This window comes from Puma concolor, chromosome B2 (genome assembly GCF_028749965.1).
Source record: "Puma concolor isolate L17-30 chromosome B2, mPumCon1.1.hap2, whole genome shotgun sequence".
NCBI lineage: Eukaryota > Metazoa > Chordata > Mammalia > Carnivora > Felidae > Puma > Puma concolor.
The window spans coordinates 69,399,717-69,416,130 of NC_141671.1; the positions used below are offsets into that span (position 1 = coordinate 69,399,717).

Genomic DNA, 16,414 nt, shown 5'->3' on the forward strand with positions numbered 1-16,414 from the left:
CTGAGGGGGAGCGGCGCTGGGGGCGGCGGCGTCGCGGTGGGGGCGGGAGCCGGGCGGCAGCTCCAGCGCCCGTGGGGGAGGAGCGGCAGCGGCGGCGGCTGGAGCTGCTGTGGCGACGGACGCGAGGCGGTGGCAGAGGAGACCCACCCCTGTCCACATGGACAGTCGCAAAGGCCTCCGCTGATGCATTCACGCCTGGGCGGGGTGGGCGGACGGCCGTAGCGGCGGCGGCGGCGGCAGAGGGAGCGAAGGGCCTGGGGGCGCCTGACGGTCGCCGAGACCTCGCCGCCCCGGCGCGGCGGCTGCGGCCATTTTACGGCCCGGGACGAAGGGAGGTGTGTTTGTGTGCTCGCCTTCAGCCTCTCTTCCTGGGTCCCGCGGCTGGGGAAAGCGTCTCAGGCGGCCTGGGTAGGCGGTGGATGGGGAGTCGTGGGCCGAGAGGAACCGGGCCCGGGAAGCGCCGTCGCCGTCGCCGCCGCTCGCGTTCCCCCGGAGGGGCCTGAGGAGAAGTCCAGGCCGCGGGCCTTGCCACCCGCCAGCCCGCGGATAGGCCCGGGAGCGCCTGGCCTGCTTTTGTGTAGGCCCATCTGGCCGTGGGAGCGCCGCCCCCCTGACGGCCGAGTTCTAGGCCCGCAACCCTGCGGCGGCTACCCTCCTGCGGCGCGGCCCCTCATCCCGGCAAGCGCGGCGGTGGTGTGGGCCATGGATTAAGAAGGAGGCGGCGTGGGAGGAGGAAGATGGCGGCTGGCAAGAGCGGCGGCAGCGCAGGGGAGATTACTTTTCTGGAAGGTACACCTATTTCTGCCCTTGCAGGGGGTAGGGTGGGGGAAATACAGGGAAGTGTGGCCCTCCTGGTCTCCGGATATTCAGTTATTCGCACAGGGTGGGTTTGGGGGCGGCAGAGGTACTGGGGGGGCGGGAGCTGCCCGGGCGATGGCTGGGAGGGAATGTGCTGCGAGCGCGCTGGGTTCGAGTCCGCCGGTGCGAGGAGCTTGGCTGGGGGCGGACATGGCCGAGAGGGCGCGGGTGGATACCGCTGCGAGCTGGAGTTGGTGGGTGTCCCTTGAGAGTGCACGCGTTAAGTCTTTGACATTTTAAATTTTTTGGTGGTGGCCTAAAGAGGAGAGCGGATGGCAGTCGCATCTTGTTTGGTGTTGATGGAAAGTTTCAGATTGCTAAGGTTGGGTGAAATTGGGGGCCAATCCTAAGTAGGGAGGAGAGAGGTAGTTTTACTTGGGTATGTTTCATGTACGCTCTCTGCTCTTTCTGTTTCGCAGAGCTTCGGGCTTCCTTTTGCATCCAGTATTCAGATTAAGTCTGGCCATGTCTGATGTTCTTACGAAATGTTTTGCTAAAGATATTTTATAACATAATTTATCTGAAAATATAGAACGAGATTCACAATGTCAATTTGGGGACGGTCACCAAAGCTAATAGACAAAGTTTGGGTGGTTCCATTTTTATTCACTTGTGAGGGAAAGCCAAACATTTGTTGTTGGTGGACTAAGTCTTAAGAAAAGCTGCATGTTATTGTTGGGAATGGTGGTAATGGGTTACAATATTGGTTCCTTGCCCATATAAATACGGACTCTCAAATACTGATAAATCCGTTGTGACTGTGGACCAGGAACTTGAGTGTTTGCATTGCTCAATTTGAGTATGGGTTCAGTGTTTATCCCAAATTAAATATAAATTGTTTATAATATAAACATGTTTAGAAAAATGAGCTTACTGTGCAGTGATTGTTAAAAAGGATTAGCTGGATACTTTCACAAAGTTGATTTTCATATACAAGATAAGCAATCTTTAAAAAAATAATTGATCAGAAACATTTCTCAATTAAAATATATCTTAACTGTGGTGTAGGTATTCTGTAAGAGGGTGTAGAGGGATAGGTATTGCCTTGTTTATGGTTTTATTAACAGCACCTGGAACAGTGCCTGGACTACAGTAGGTCCTCAATATTACTCTGAACAAATAGGGCCTAATAGAGATGGATAGGGAAAGAGATGTTAATTTTCTTAATTCTTCCTTGAGTATAGCAAAGCAAAAAAAACAAAAACAAAAGAAACACTTACATGGCTATGCAAGCCAGCCTTTATTTAAAAGTGATGGGAGTTTTGTATGGGATTCCTAGTGGGAAGATGTGGAAAGCTTCTTTCTGGGTTCATTTCATATTACCTCTGTTTTACCTCCATTCTTGTTTGGGCAGAATAGATATCTATTAGAGGCCGAGAGTGGTGCAGCTTGTGTTACATACAGGTGGTGTTGTGTGCTGTTATTTTTTTGTTTTGCTATTGGAACCTCCAAAGATGTCTTACTGTTACTGATGCTTACTTAGAACATTCAGTATGCAGATGATTGATTATATTTTTGTACTTAGGTAACTTTTGGACTTCTATAGGCTTCTGGTTCAGTTTAAGTTCTAACTAGATGAACATAGGAAGGATGGAAAGAGCATAAATACAGCCAACAAATATTGGGCTGATTGTGAATTTCAAGCTATCGCTCTTAGTTGGCTCTAACTTAAGGGTCTAGGAATGTACAGTTATAATAATTTTGAGTTTCACCTTGTCTTCAACATTCTCATAAGGAAAGCAAATGGTAACTTGTTTAGAATAGGAGCATAAGGGAAAGCAAGGATTTCAGTTTCTCATATCTGGTTTTCATATATTGTACTGCATTAATAAATAAGTAAAAATCCATTTAGAATAATTAAAAAAAAATTTAATGTTTGTTTATTTTTGAGCGGGAGAGAGAGGCAGAGTGCGAGCAGGGGAGGGTCAGAGAGAGAGACAGAATCCGAAGCAGGCTCCAGGCTCTGAACAGTCAGCACAGAGCTTGACTCAGGGCTTGAACCCACAACCATAAGATCATGACCTGACCTGAAATTGGACACTTAACCGACTGAGCCACCCAGAAGCCCCTAGAATAATTTTACTCCATGTTTTCATAAAGTTCCCTTTTTCACTTTGTTCATGTCTACTCAGACCTGACGACCTACATAAAATGTCCCGCTGCCACACATACAAACCCATGGTATTCCCTTATTCTGTTTTATTTTTCATAACACTTATCACTTTGTAAATTTGTTTTTCAATCTTACTAAAATATAAGCTCCGTGAAAATAGTGACTTTGTTTTTTCACCATTGTATTTCTTACTCTTGGAACAATTTGTTGTTAATGAAATAAACAAGGTGGTAGCAGTGTGATAAAGACAGGAATATACAGAGCAATAAAGGAGTGGAAAAGCTATTTTACATAATATTAAAATCAGTAAACTCCCTCCCGAGGAGGTGACACCTGAATTAAGGTAACATGTTAACTATAGGACACTTCAGAGTATGGCAGAGAGGATGATGCCTGTGAAGTTTTGAGATGCTGTATGGTTCCATTTTTGAAACAAAAAGGAGGTCATTATGGCTGAAATGTAGCAAGCAAAGGAGAGAATGATAAGAAAGGGAGGCAGCAGATCTAATATTCAAGATGAATTTTTATTTTATTGTAAGAAGTGGGAAGTCATTGAAGAGTTTGGGGCTAAGGAGTGTTATGATATGATTTATCTTTTTAAAAAATCACTTTGGGTAGAATGAATTAGAGTAGAGGAATAGTAAAAGCAGGGACATGAGTTAGAATATTGGAGTAGTCTAAAATAGAGGGGTTAGAATAGATAAAGGGTGTTAAGAGGTACAAACTTAGATTATAAAATAACCCACAGAAGTGAAAAGTAGAGCATAGGGAATATAGCCAGTATTACTGTAATAATGTTTTATGGTAACAGATGGTGACTACATTTGTAGTGGTGAGCATTGAGTAATGTACAGAATTGTTAAATCAATATGTTGCACACCTGAAACTAATATAACATTGTATATTAATTCTACTTCAGTAAAACCAAAAGAGGATCTTGGATTAGAATGGTAGCATTGGAGATTGGGGAAGAGTGGGTAGATTGAAGATATGTTTGGATGTAGAAGCTTACAGGGCTTCTTGGTAAATTGTATATTGAGGATCAGAGAATGGGAGGGATCATAGATGACCCCCAGGGTTTTGGTTGGAGGTTTTGAGAGTTAATTCCATTTACTGAAATGGAGGAGACTGGTAGTAGAGGAATGAGAAGTTAATAGTTCTGCTTTGGTTGAATTAAGTTTGAGATGCTTATTTGTCAATCATGTTCTAAATTATGTTTTATTTCCAAAGCGAGAATCATACCCCTAGACTAACAAGCCTGTTTTATTTCCTTATAATGAAGTAAAATGTTAACTCTATTTCCTTTTCTGACTTCATTAGAAAAAAGGAGACCTACTGGCTACTATTGTACTTAATTTTTTAGTATAGTATCACACTGAAATTACTAAGATTTAATTAGGACCCAACTTGTATTGAACTCTTTTTTTCTCTCTGTTTCTTTCTCTTCTATTAACTTAAGGTTGTTTTATACCCTTTTCTACTTGTGATAATAGCATGGCAGGATTCTCTTTTCCTTCATTCATTCACCAGGTATTTATTGGACAACTGCAGTGTTGTAGGTACTATGCTGAGAGAGGCACAGTGTTGAAGGGGAAAAAGAAGTGGTTTCTCCATGGAGTTTCCAGTTGAGTGAGGAGAGTTGATGGTCACATAAACACACTTGTAAAGTTACAGCTGTCAGGTACAACAAAATAAATTATTCATAATAACAAGAATTTGATTTAATTAGGGCATTTTGAAGGATGAGTAGGAGAAGGAAAGGTGGGAAGGATTTCCAAGCTGAGGAAATAAAATAGAGAAAGCATGACATGTTTAGGGAACTAAAAGGATAGTGTGGTACTGGCAAGGAGAGTGGTACAAGATGAAACTGGAGTTAACATTATCAGATTTGTTCCCAGAAAGGTCATTGGCTACCACATGAAAAAGGATGCTTTAGACAAGAGCAAAAGATTATCAGCAAGATCAATTTAGGGCAAAGGTGATGGTAACTAGCTTGTTCTTGTTTCTTCCTCCTCCTCCTCCTCCTCCTCTTCCTCCTCCTCTTCCTCCTCCTCTCCTTCCTCCTCCTTCTCCACCTCCTCCTCCCCCTCCATCCCTCCCTCCCTTTCTTCTTCTTCTTCTTTTTCTTCTTCTTCTTCCTCTTCCTCCTCCTCTTCCACTTCCTCCTCCTCTTCTTCTTCCTCTTCCTCTTCCTCTTCCTCTTCCTCTCCCTCTCCTCCTCCTCCTCCCTCTCCCCCTCCCCCTCCCCCCCTTTATCTCCCCTGTGGAACCTTTAACAAATCTACTTGCTCTCTCATTTGTTCCTTTTTTTTTTTATACTACACTTACTCAAATAGAGCTTTTTTCTCCTTTTTTTTTTTTCCTTTTTCTTACCAACTAATTGCTTCACCATTATTTACTCCCATTTTTCCTGGCCTTACCTTTTGTGTACAAACACACATATACCTACGTAACTACTTTGTTTCCCTTTTTACTTTGGGTCCAACTCCTTTTGTGGACTTTGACCACTAGCTTGAAAAGCCTGATGCTGAATTATTGCTCTTTTGCCCTCTATACCAGCAAAATGTATTAAATCTCCAAATTAAAAATGTTTTCTATTTTCCCTTAACCATACTTTTATTTTACATATAAGTGTAATTCAGAACCCAATCAGTTTGTCAGTTTTACCGAGAACTGTAAATAAATACTTCATAGGATCTCTTGAACTAAAGCACAATTTCCTCTAAATGATTGGCATTCCATGAATATGAGCAAGGTCTTTAGTTTCCACCTGCTAAGTGGAACATACCACAAAGTTATCCATTTAGCCCTGTTTCTTTTTCTGTTGATAGGACTACTCTTAGAAACTGCATCACAGTATCATTCCTTATTTACTCCTTACTTAAGTGTGCTTATTTCCTGGTTTTATCCCAGTTGAGTTGATTTCATAAAAGGTATTTTCATTAGAAATGTAATGAGAGTGTGAACTCAGAACCTGGATTGCCAGGGTTCAACATTTGGCTCACCACTTTTGTGTTTTCATATCTGTGAACCAAGAATGGTAACTGAAGTTACCATAACTTCATGGAAAGTTCATAAACTTTCCATGAACATTAAATATGTTAATATGTTTAACAGAACAATTCCGGGCATATAATCCTGAGCACTATGTGTTACTTGGTATTGCTATATTGATTTTCTTAGTAGTCAGAGAAAAAGAACTTCCTTTTCTTGCTTTCCTTCTCTTTCATATTGCCTTTGTTTTTATTTGAATTCTAGTTTTTACTTTTCTTTCACTTACTACCTTTCTTTTTCTAGGTATTAGCTTGTTGTTTTTGGATTTTATTTTATTTTATTATTATTGTCTAGTAAGTAATCTCTACACCCATCGTGGGGCTCAAACAACTCTGAGATCAAGAGTTGCATGTGCTACCGACTGAGCCCACCTAGCGCCCATTAGCAGATTGTTCTTGATATTATAGTCAGAGAGGAAGGAGGAAATGGAATTATATAGTCTACATGTCTACATTTCCATGAGTTGATTGTTTCTGTTGCCATTACAAAACTATGTTGAGTATTTGAGGAAATCAAGGGTTGTAGAGGGGTTATATGATCTAGAACAACTTGGTGGGAAAATCAGAACTGGAGCTTGGCACCTGACATATATAATCTTAACTTCCTTCAGCATTTCCTTCTCTCTTCCTTCCCTCCTTTCCTTATCCCTTTGCTTCCCCACTCTTCCTCTTTCCTACTTTCCCTTTGAGAGGGGTCTAGACAAGAGAAGGAAAAATAATAGGGAATTATGGGGAATTATCAGTTCTTGAAAAAGCGGCACTCTAAGAGGACAAGAACAAGAGCCACAGATCTCTTAAGGCTTAATTTCAGGAATTTCCCAGTCACTTCTGCCACATCTATTGGCAAAAAATGTCACAGAATCAACCCAGATTCAAGGGGAGGGAAGTAGACCACCATTCAGTGCCAAGAGTGGCAAAGAATTTGCAACCATCTTTATACAGCCACCTTTCTTCTCCCATTTACCTGGTATGTATATATTTTTTAATTCTTTTCACAAAGCCAAAATATTGCTTAAACTTGAAAATGACAGTTCTTACAAGATCCAAAAGTTTCTAATTTCTTGGCAGTTGGAAGCTACAGAAGATGGAACAAAGTAGGCCACACAATTTGTAATTTGTTTCACAGGTATAAAGAGCAAAATAAACAGTCATTTGTTTGACTTCTCTTTGATCAGGGACTAATTCAAGAATTTCTGAATCCAGGTAAGCGTAAGTAAGAAAAGAGGAAGAATGTTAGAAATTTTTCTTTCCTTTTTTCTTTCACTTGGTGATGTTTGGGTCATGCTGGAGTTGTTATTGTAGTCTTTTTCATTTTCATTACCTGAACTCTTAGAAAACATGGTCACACTATTTATGGTATTAAAAATTAAACACTATCTCCGTACAAAACACAACAGTTAATATACAAAGTCAAGGACAGCAGACTATTAATGATCATGATTATAACCCACTTAACTTGTATACTTAAAGTCCTATTGCTTGGAATGATGCAACAATGGATGGTAATCTGTTATTATGAACTGCAAATTATGATTGCCAACATCAGCTTAAAAAAAAAAAAAGACAAGTATGGAAGGTAGATAATCTATGCAGTATCTGTTTGATATTACAAATGGTTTTTCTTTAGCCCTATTCTTTGGATTATCTTGGGTTTTGTACTTTACATAATTTTCTGCATCCATCACCAAAAATTAGGACCCCTTTCTCCTGAGGATACAGGACTTTCATTGCTAAAATTGGTACAATCATTGGGGTCACATGGAGACGTTTAGACATTCTGCCTTGTCGCAGGTTAACAACAATTACCTTGAGGACATCTGAAGCTACAAGCTTGAGTAGCAATACAACAAACCATATTCTGATCTTGCTTTTGGAGGTTTTTGGCTATTTCAAATACATTTCATGTTTGCTTTTTAGTATGGTTTTTCCCCCCCTCTCATATTAACTGCATTATAGTCTTTGAAATAGAGTAGGGAGAACAACAACAAAAAAAAGCCAGTGTGTGTGTCCAGCATATAGTAAATTCACTTCTTCATTTTTTGCAAAGATTGAAACCAAATGGCAATCTAATGAAGAGCTAGAAATTCCCTGAGACCTGTTTGTAGACTATGTAATAACTTTGTTGTCTTTCCTCATTCAAAAATCTGCAAGCTTTCTACCCCACTACCTCCTATATATGAATCTGCCACTAAATTGTGAAAACATGGTGAAGATACTACCTCTTCACCATCATGACCTCTGTTGACTCTGCCTCTATAACTCCTATGACCACTGTTTGGATGAAGTGGGATTCCAAATATTTTGGCATTTGATCTTTCTTCAGCCTAGGTTGGTCTCCATTCTATAATATCATAGGAGATTTTATCAAAGAATGATTTAGTTTTGTCATAATAGCGATTAAGTCTGGGAGTCTTCATCAGCATTTCCTTCCCAGTTTGAGTACCAACTCTTGAGTCTCCTTTGTCTTTTTTTTTTTTTTTTAATTTTTTTTTTCAACGTTTATTTATTTTTGGGACAGAGAGAGACAGAGCATGAACGGGGGAGGGGCAGAGAGAGAGGGAGACACAGAATCGGAAACAGGCTCCAGGTTCTGAGCCATCAGCCCAGAGCCTGACGCGGGGCTCGAACTCACGGACCGCAAGATCGTGACCTGGCTGAAGTCGGACGCCTAACCGACTGCGCCACCCAGGCGCCCCTCCTTTGTCTTCACCATTTACAAGCTTTGCCTGTTTCTCAAGTTTACCGTCTAATTTAAGTTTTCTGTCAGTTTTTTCCTTGTTGAATTATGCATTTCATGTTCAGAATTAAAATGTCATTGGTCCATCTCCCTGGATACTGAATTCCTCTCTTACCCTGATGATCTTCTCACCTTTCTTTGGCGCTGTTTGTCTCTTACAGTCATTTCTGAGTTGTTCATTTCCTGACTTTGGAACTTTGTGTGCATCAGCTTGAGATAACTGAATTTTTAGAGATAACTGAATTTTTTCTATCTTGTAAAGATAGAACCACCTGTATTACTTTGGGATAAGATACCACTGCTTGATATTTCTGTTCTATAGAAGATCAAGGAGCTTCCAGAAACACCAGTAGCACCAAACAGCTGCCTGATAAAGACCTTGGACAGAACTAACTGTATGCTGGCATCCTGCCAAAAGGTCCGTAGAAATCCACTGAATGGAACAAAGAAGTAGATAAACAAAGAATACTGAGCAGTAGTAGCTCCATCCCGATGCAAAGAGTATGTGGTTTTGGTGACTCCTGAGAAATCTAATTTAATATCACTCCCAAGAATATAATATATTTAGACTTCATTTTGAGATAGTTTTGGATAATCTATTGGTCTGTTTTCTGTTCAAAAGTACAAAGGCTTTATAGATTAAGGATTTGAGAAAGTCACCTCAGCTGGGTGATTCTTCCTTACATAACATATGTCCCTGGTCTGGAGGTTCCAAGATGGCTTCATTCAAATGTCTTGACTCTAGTAGATGTGGAAAGGTGGACCCTTCTCTTTCCATGTAGTGTAAAGGCCTCTTCACCTGGTCTCTTCAGCAGGGTACCTGTAACATGGTGCTTGGAGCTCCAATAGAACTGTCTTTGGAGGATCCTGACAAGTTCTTAAGAAAGACTGGGGCGATAGTGCTACAGAGCCACCTGAAATTGCTTTATTGAGATTTTCTGACATTGACATTTAATTCCTCTTTATATTTTACTGCTTTTACATTTGTCAGTTGCAGAAGTTTCAAGTTTAAAAAAATTATCCTATTTTTCATTATTGTAAAACGTTATGGTGATAGTTTAAAAGTTATTAGGAAATATTTTATATCTGTGTGAAATATGAAGAATAGTATAGCAAAAACTCATGTTCTGCTTACTAGCCGAAAGAAAACATTACCAGTATAGTTGAAGCTGGGGTAAACCCTATCGTTTTTGCATCCTCCTACCTCCAGGGGTAACTACCATTCTTAATTTGGTAGTTATCTTTCCCATGCATTTCTTTGTACTTTCCTCTTTATGTATATATCTCTAAACTGTGTGTGTGTGTGTGTGTGTGTGTGTGTGTGTCTGTGTGTCTGTCTGTGTGTGCGCGCGCACCCACACGTGCGTGCGCACATGTAAATTATCTTGCATGTTTTAGAATATGAGTTATGTTCTGTATTTTTCCGCAACTTGCTTATCATTCTTACAGCATTGTTTGAGGGATTAATATTGATAAGAACTTCCATTTTCATTGTCAATTAGTATCTCATAGTATGGATATACTACAGTTTATTTATACATTCCCATTTGTAGAAGTTTAGGTTGTAGCCACCTTTTTATTATTACATACATTGCTACTATGTATACCTTCATATGTTTCATATTGCTACTATGAAATCTTTAAAAGTACATTTCCTTGTGCACGTGTGTGTGTGTGTGTGTGTGTGTGTGTGTGTGTGTTTCTGTAGGGCAGAGGTCAGCAAACTTTCTGTTTAAAGGGCCAGATAGTAAATGTTTTTACACTTTGCAGTCTGAACACTCTCTGTTCCAATTACTCAATGCTGCTATTTGAGTAAGAAGGCAGTCATAGATGAGACATAAGTAAACAAATGTGGCTGTGTGCCAGTAAAACTTGATGGACACTCAAATTTGAATTTTTTAATAATTTTTATGTGTTATGAAACATTGTTTTGATTTTTTTTTTCCCTTCAACCATTTAAAAATGTTAAAGCCATCTTAGCTTTTAGGTCTCATAAAAACGGGCAGTAGTCCATATTTAGCTGGGCCATACTTCACTGACACCTGATCTAGTGTATCCCTTAAGCGATGGAATCATTGGGTCATGTACAGTTCCAGCTTTATGTAGATATTGTCAAATTGGTCTCCAGAGTGGTTTGATTAACAGTTTTTAAATTTTCCAGTTTATACACATCATCACCCACTTCATAATGTTTGATGTTTTAGTTTTTGCCAGTCTGATGGGGTTATCAGATGGTGGTTTTAATTTATAATATTCTGGTCTGTAGTGAGATTGAGTATCTTTATTGCTCATTAAAAAACATATATATTCCTGGGTGCTTGGATGGCTCAGTCCATTGAGCATCTGACTTTGGCTCATGATCTCATGGTTCATGAGTTACAGCCTTAAATCAGGCTTCGCGCTGATAGCAGGGAGTCTGCCTCCAAGTCTCTGTCTCCCTCTGTCTGTGCCCCTCGCCCGCTAGCACACACTGTTTCTCTCTCTTTCTCCTTATTTCAAAAATAAACATTAAAACTTTTTTAAAAAAAATACTCCTTGTTCATTGAACATTCAAAAAATATTGAGTGCCAAGCTGGAGCTAATCCCTGTTCTGTGAGCTTCGGGCTCTTGAGTAAAGTAAACAAAATATACTATGAGTTTCTTTTTGTGCTTTTGTTTTGTGTGTATGTGTTTCTGTTCTTAATTCATTCATATCTTCTGCCTAAAATAGGCATTCTCTTGGAATTTTAGAGTTCTATATTATATACTCTGGATAAAAAACTTTCGCTGAATTTATGGATTAAACATACATCTTATGAAATTATTACTTATTTTTTAATGAATAATTTTATGAACAGAATTTTTTATTTCTATTTTTTATTTATTTTGAAAGACAGCGTACATGCAAATAGGGGAGGGGCAGAGAGAGAAGGGGGTAGAGAGTGCTCCCAAGCAGACTCCGTGCTGTCAGCGCAGAACCCGATAGGGGACTTGATCTCACAAACCATGTGATCATGACTGGAGCCGGAATCAGGAGTTAGACACTTTAACAGAGTGAACCACCCAGGAGACCCTTGAACAGAATTTTTTAATGTAATGTAGTCATTTGTTGTTTTTTTTCCCAATGGCTTGTGCTTTTCGTGATGTAAGAAATCCTTTGGTCTTATTGGTCCTTTGTATTATAACTTTTTTGTTTTATTAGTTTTATGGCAGCAGGAGAATGCGAGTCAGGTATATAGGCTGGGTTAACAGAATTTGGAAGTCTATTTATAGTGTATATATTATGTTTTCTTTATACTGAAAAAGTATTTTAAAGACTTTATTAAGTATTTGTAAGTCTTATATTGTAAGGGATTAATATCTAAAATATATAAAGAACTCCTACGACTCATTACCAAAACCCCCAAATAATCCAATTAAAAATGGACAAAGGGCTTGAATAGACATTTTTCCAAAGAAGACATACAGATGCCAACAGGTACATGAAAAGGTGCTCAACATCATTCATCATTCCACTTCTGGGAATATATCGAAGGAAACAATGTCAGGGGGGAGATGGATGGAGGGATGGGTGAAACAGGTGATGGGGATTAAGGAGTACACTTGTGATGAGCACCAGGTGTTGTATGGAAGTGTGGAATCACTATATTATACAAGTGAAATTAATATTACACTATGTAAAAACTTAAGAAAAAAGTACCAAAAAGATAGCTGCACCCAGATGTTCACAGCATTATTTATAATAGCCATGACATTTAAAAAGCCTAAGATCCGTTGACCAGGAATGGATAAAGAAATAGTCATATACATACTTATATACTGTGGAATATTACTCAGCCATAAAAATCAAGGACATTGGCAATTTGAGACAACATGTATGAACCTTGAGGGCATTATATTAAGTGAGAGAAGTCAGAGAAAGACAAATACGGTATGATTTCACTTATATGTGGAATCTTAAACAGATCAGATTTGTGGTTATTGAGGCAGGAAGTGAGGTGAGGGTTGGGGACTTAGAGAAGGTGGTCAAAAGGTACAAACTTCCAGTACTGAGGATTTAATGTACAAAATGATGACTCTAGTTAACATCTGTATGGTATTTTTTTTTTTAAGTTGTTGACAGTAGATCATCACAAGAAAAAAGTTCTCATGAGTTCTCTTATGTGATGAGTTGTCATCACCAGGAAAATAACTTTTTGTTTTGTATCTCTATTAAGTGTTGGATGCTAACTGAACTTATTGTGGTGATCATTTCACAATATATGTAATTCAAGTTATTATGGTGTATGCCTTGAATTTATACAGTGTTATATGACAATTACATCTCAGTGAAATTGGAAAAAAAAACAAAACAGGCTTTTTTTTTCCCCTAACCATGCAAAGTATTTACTTATTTATTTTTTTAAAGACTTTTTTTAAGAGCAGTTTTAGGTTCACAGCAAAGTTGAGAGGAAGGTACACAGATTTCCCATGTACCTTCTACTCCCACATGTGCATAGCCTCCACCCATATCAATATCTCCCAACAGAGTGGTATATTTGTTACAATTGATAAACCTACATTGGCACAGCATAATCACCCAAAGTTCATATATATAGTGTAATTCACTCTTGCTGTTGTATATAATTTGTGGGTTTGGAGAGATGTATAATGACATGTATCCATCATCATAATATCATATGGAGTATTTTCAGTGCCATAAAATTCAGTGCTCCACCTATTCATTCTTTAAACCTGCCTCCCCCAAAATACTCTTGGCAAGTACTGATCTTTTTACTGTCCCCATAGTTTTGCCTTTTTCAGAATGTCATATAGTTGAAATCATATAGTACGTAGTTATGCATTTAAGTTTTCTTCATGTTTTTTCATGGCTTGATAGCTCATTCCTTCTTAGGGAAATAATATTCCATTGTCTGAATGCACCATAATGTATCCATTCACCTACTGAAGGACACCTTAGTTGTTTCCAAATTTTGGCAGTTAAAATAAAACTGCTATAAATATTTGTGTGTAGATGTCAGTGTGGATGTAAGTTTTTAACTCCTTAAATACCAAGTTAAATACCAAGGAGTGCATTTGCTGTATGGTAACAGTATGTGTAGTTTTGTAAGAAATCCCAAACCGTACCATTTTGTGTTCCCACTAGCAATGAGTGAGAATTCTTTTTGTACATCCTTACCGGCAGTTGATGTTGTCAGTATTCCAGATTTTAGCTATTTTAATGGGAGTGTTTCTCATTGTTTTAATTTGCATATCCCTGATGACCGATGATGTGGAGCATCTTTTCATGTGCTTATTTGTCATCTCTATCTTCTTTGGTGAGGTGTCTGTTAAGGTCTTTGCCCCGCCCCTTTAATGTTTATTTGTTTTTTTTGAGAGAGAGAGCATGCATGTGTGCAAGTGGGGGGAAGGACAGAGAGAGAGGGAGAGAGAGAGTATCTTAAGCAGTCTCCATGCTCAGGGCAGAGCCTGACGTGGGGCTTGATCTCACAACCTGAGCTGATATCAAGAGTTGGATGCTCAACCAGCTGAGATATCCAAGGCCCCCCTTCCTTTTAAAAAAAATTGTAGAATAGTTGACACACGGTGTTAACATTAGTTTCAGGTGCATAACATAGTGATTCCACAAATCTATTATGCTCACCACAAGTGTAGCTACCGTCTGTCCCCATACAATGCTCCTATGGTACTATTGACTGTATTCCCTGTGCTGTGCCTTTTATTCCTGTGATTTATTCATTCCACAATAGAAGACCTGTATCTACTCCCCTTCACCCATTTTGCCTGTCCTGCAACCCTCCTCCCCTCTTTTGGCCCATTTTTCTCCTCCTCCCCCTTCTCCCCCCTCCTCCTCCTCCTTTTTTAACAAGCAGGAGGGGCAGAGAGAGAGAGAGAGAGAGAGAGAGAGAGAGGGACAGAGGATCTGAAGTGGGTTCCGTGCTGACAGCAGAGAACCCAATACTTGGCTTGAACTCACGAACCACAAGGTCATGACCTGAGACGAATTTAGCCGCTTAACTGACTGAGCCATCCAGGTGCTCCTTGGCCCATTTTTAAATTTGTTTTCTTTTTAATGACTTTAAGAGTATTTTGTATATTTTGGATACAATCCTTTATCAGATGTGTGTTTTGCAAATATTTTCTCCCAGACTGGTTTGTCTTCTCATTTTCTTGATGTTGTCTTTTGCATAGCAGAAGTGCCTAATTTTAATGAAGTCCAGCTTATTAATTCTTTCATGGATTGTGCCTTGGGTGTTGTATCTAAAAAGTCATTGTCATACTCAAGGTTATTTAAGTTTTCTCTTATGTTACGTTGTAGGAGTTTTATAGTTTTCCATTGCAATCCATTTTGAATTAATTTTTTTTGAAGGATGTGAGGTTTGTGTCTAGAGTCATTTTGTTACATGTGGATGTCCAGTTGTTTCAGCACCATTTTTTTGAATAGACTAACTTTTCTTACGTTGTATTGCATTTGTTCCTTTGTAAAAGATCAACTAATTATGTTCACGTGGGTCTGTTCTGGGTTCTCTGTTCTTTTCTACTGATTTGTCTATTCATTTGCCAACACCACACTGACTTGATTACTGTAGTTTTATAGTAAGACTCAAAGTTGGGTGGTGTTAGTCTTCCAGATTTGTTCTTCATAAATACTTTGTTGGCTATTCTGGGTCTTTAGCCTCTCCACATAAATTTATAATCTGCTTCTCACTATCTACAAAATAACTTGCTGAGATTTTTATTGCAATTGCATTAAATCTGTAGATAATGTTGGGAAGAATTGGTAACTTGACAATATTGAGTCGTGCTATCCATGATATTTAGTTCTACTTTGATTACATTTATTGGAGTTTTGTAGTTTTCCTTATAGCTCTTGTACATATTTTGTTAGCTTTACAGCTAAGTATTATATTTTGGGGCATGCTAATGTAAGTGGTATTGTGCTTTTAATTTCAAATTCCACTTTTTTATTATTGGTATATTGGAAAGCAGTTGACCTTTTTGTATTAATCTTATATTCTTCAGACAGTATAATTGCTTCTTAGTTGCATTTTTTTTTTGATGGATTATTTTGGATTTTATGTGGAAATACCATCTCTGAACAAAGTTTTATTTCTTCTTTCCCAATCTATAGCTCTCTTTTTTTTCCTTCTCTTGTTTTATTGAATTAGCAAAATTTCCAGTGCATTATTGAAAAGGAATGATGAGAGGTCATTCCTCCCTTGTACCTGATCTCAGTGGAAAAGCTTCAGTTTCTCACCATTATGTATGATGTTGGCTGTAGATTTTTGTAGATGCTGTTTATTAAGTTTAGGGAGTTCCTCCGTATTCCTCGTTTACTGAGTTTTAAAAATCATGAATAGGAGTTGAATTTCATCAAGTGCTTTTTCTGCCTCTATCGATAGGATTGTATGACTTTTCTTTTTCAGCCTATTGATGAAATGGATTACATTAATTTTTGAATGATGAACCAGTCCAGCAAAGCTGGGACAAATCCCATTTGGTCATGGTGCATAATTCTTACACATTGTTGGATTCAATTTGTTAGTAAATGTCTCTATCTGGTTTGATGCTAGGGTGCTGTTGGTCTCATAGACTGCTTCTATCTTCTGAAAGAGATAATAGAGAATTAATACAATTTCTTCCATAAATACTTGGTAGAATTCACTAGTGAAC

General features: G+C 38.9%; 1 protein-coding gene and 1 pseudogene across 6 annotated transcripts in view; one reads left to right on the forward strand and one right to left on the reverse strand.

Annotated features, from left to right (window-relative positions):
* Window positions 1-594: 594 nt before the first annotated feature.
* SENP6 (SUMO specific peptidase 6) overlaps window positions 595-16,414 on the forward strand; it is a 116,923-nt gene continuing 101,103 nt past the window's right edge. For all 6 annotated transcript variants that reach the window (XM_086707257.1, XM_086707260.1, XM_086707263.1 and 3 more), the window contains exon 1: window positions 595-789. In XM_086707257.1, coding sequence (XP_086563383.1) covers window positions 738-789 — 52 coding nt within the window. In that variant the 5' untranslated portion in view covers window positions 595-737. The remainder of the gene's footprint in view (window positions 790-16,414) is intronic.
* On the reverse strand, window positions 871-9,249 carry LOC147581035 (protein LSM14 homolog A-like; annotated as a pseudogene).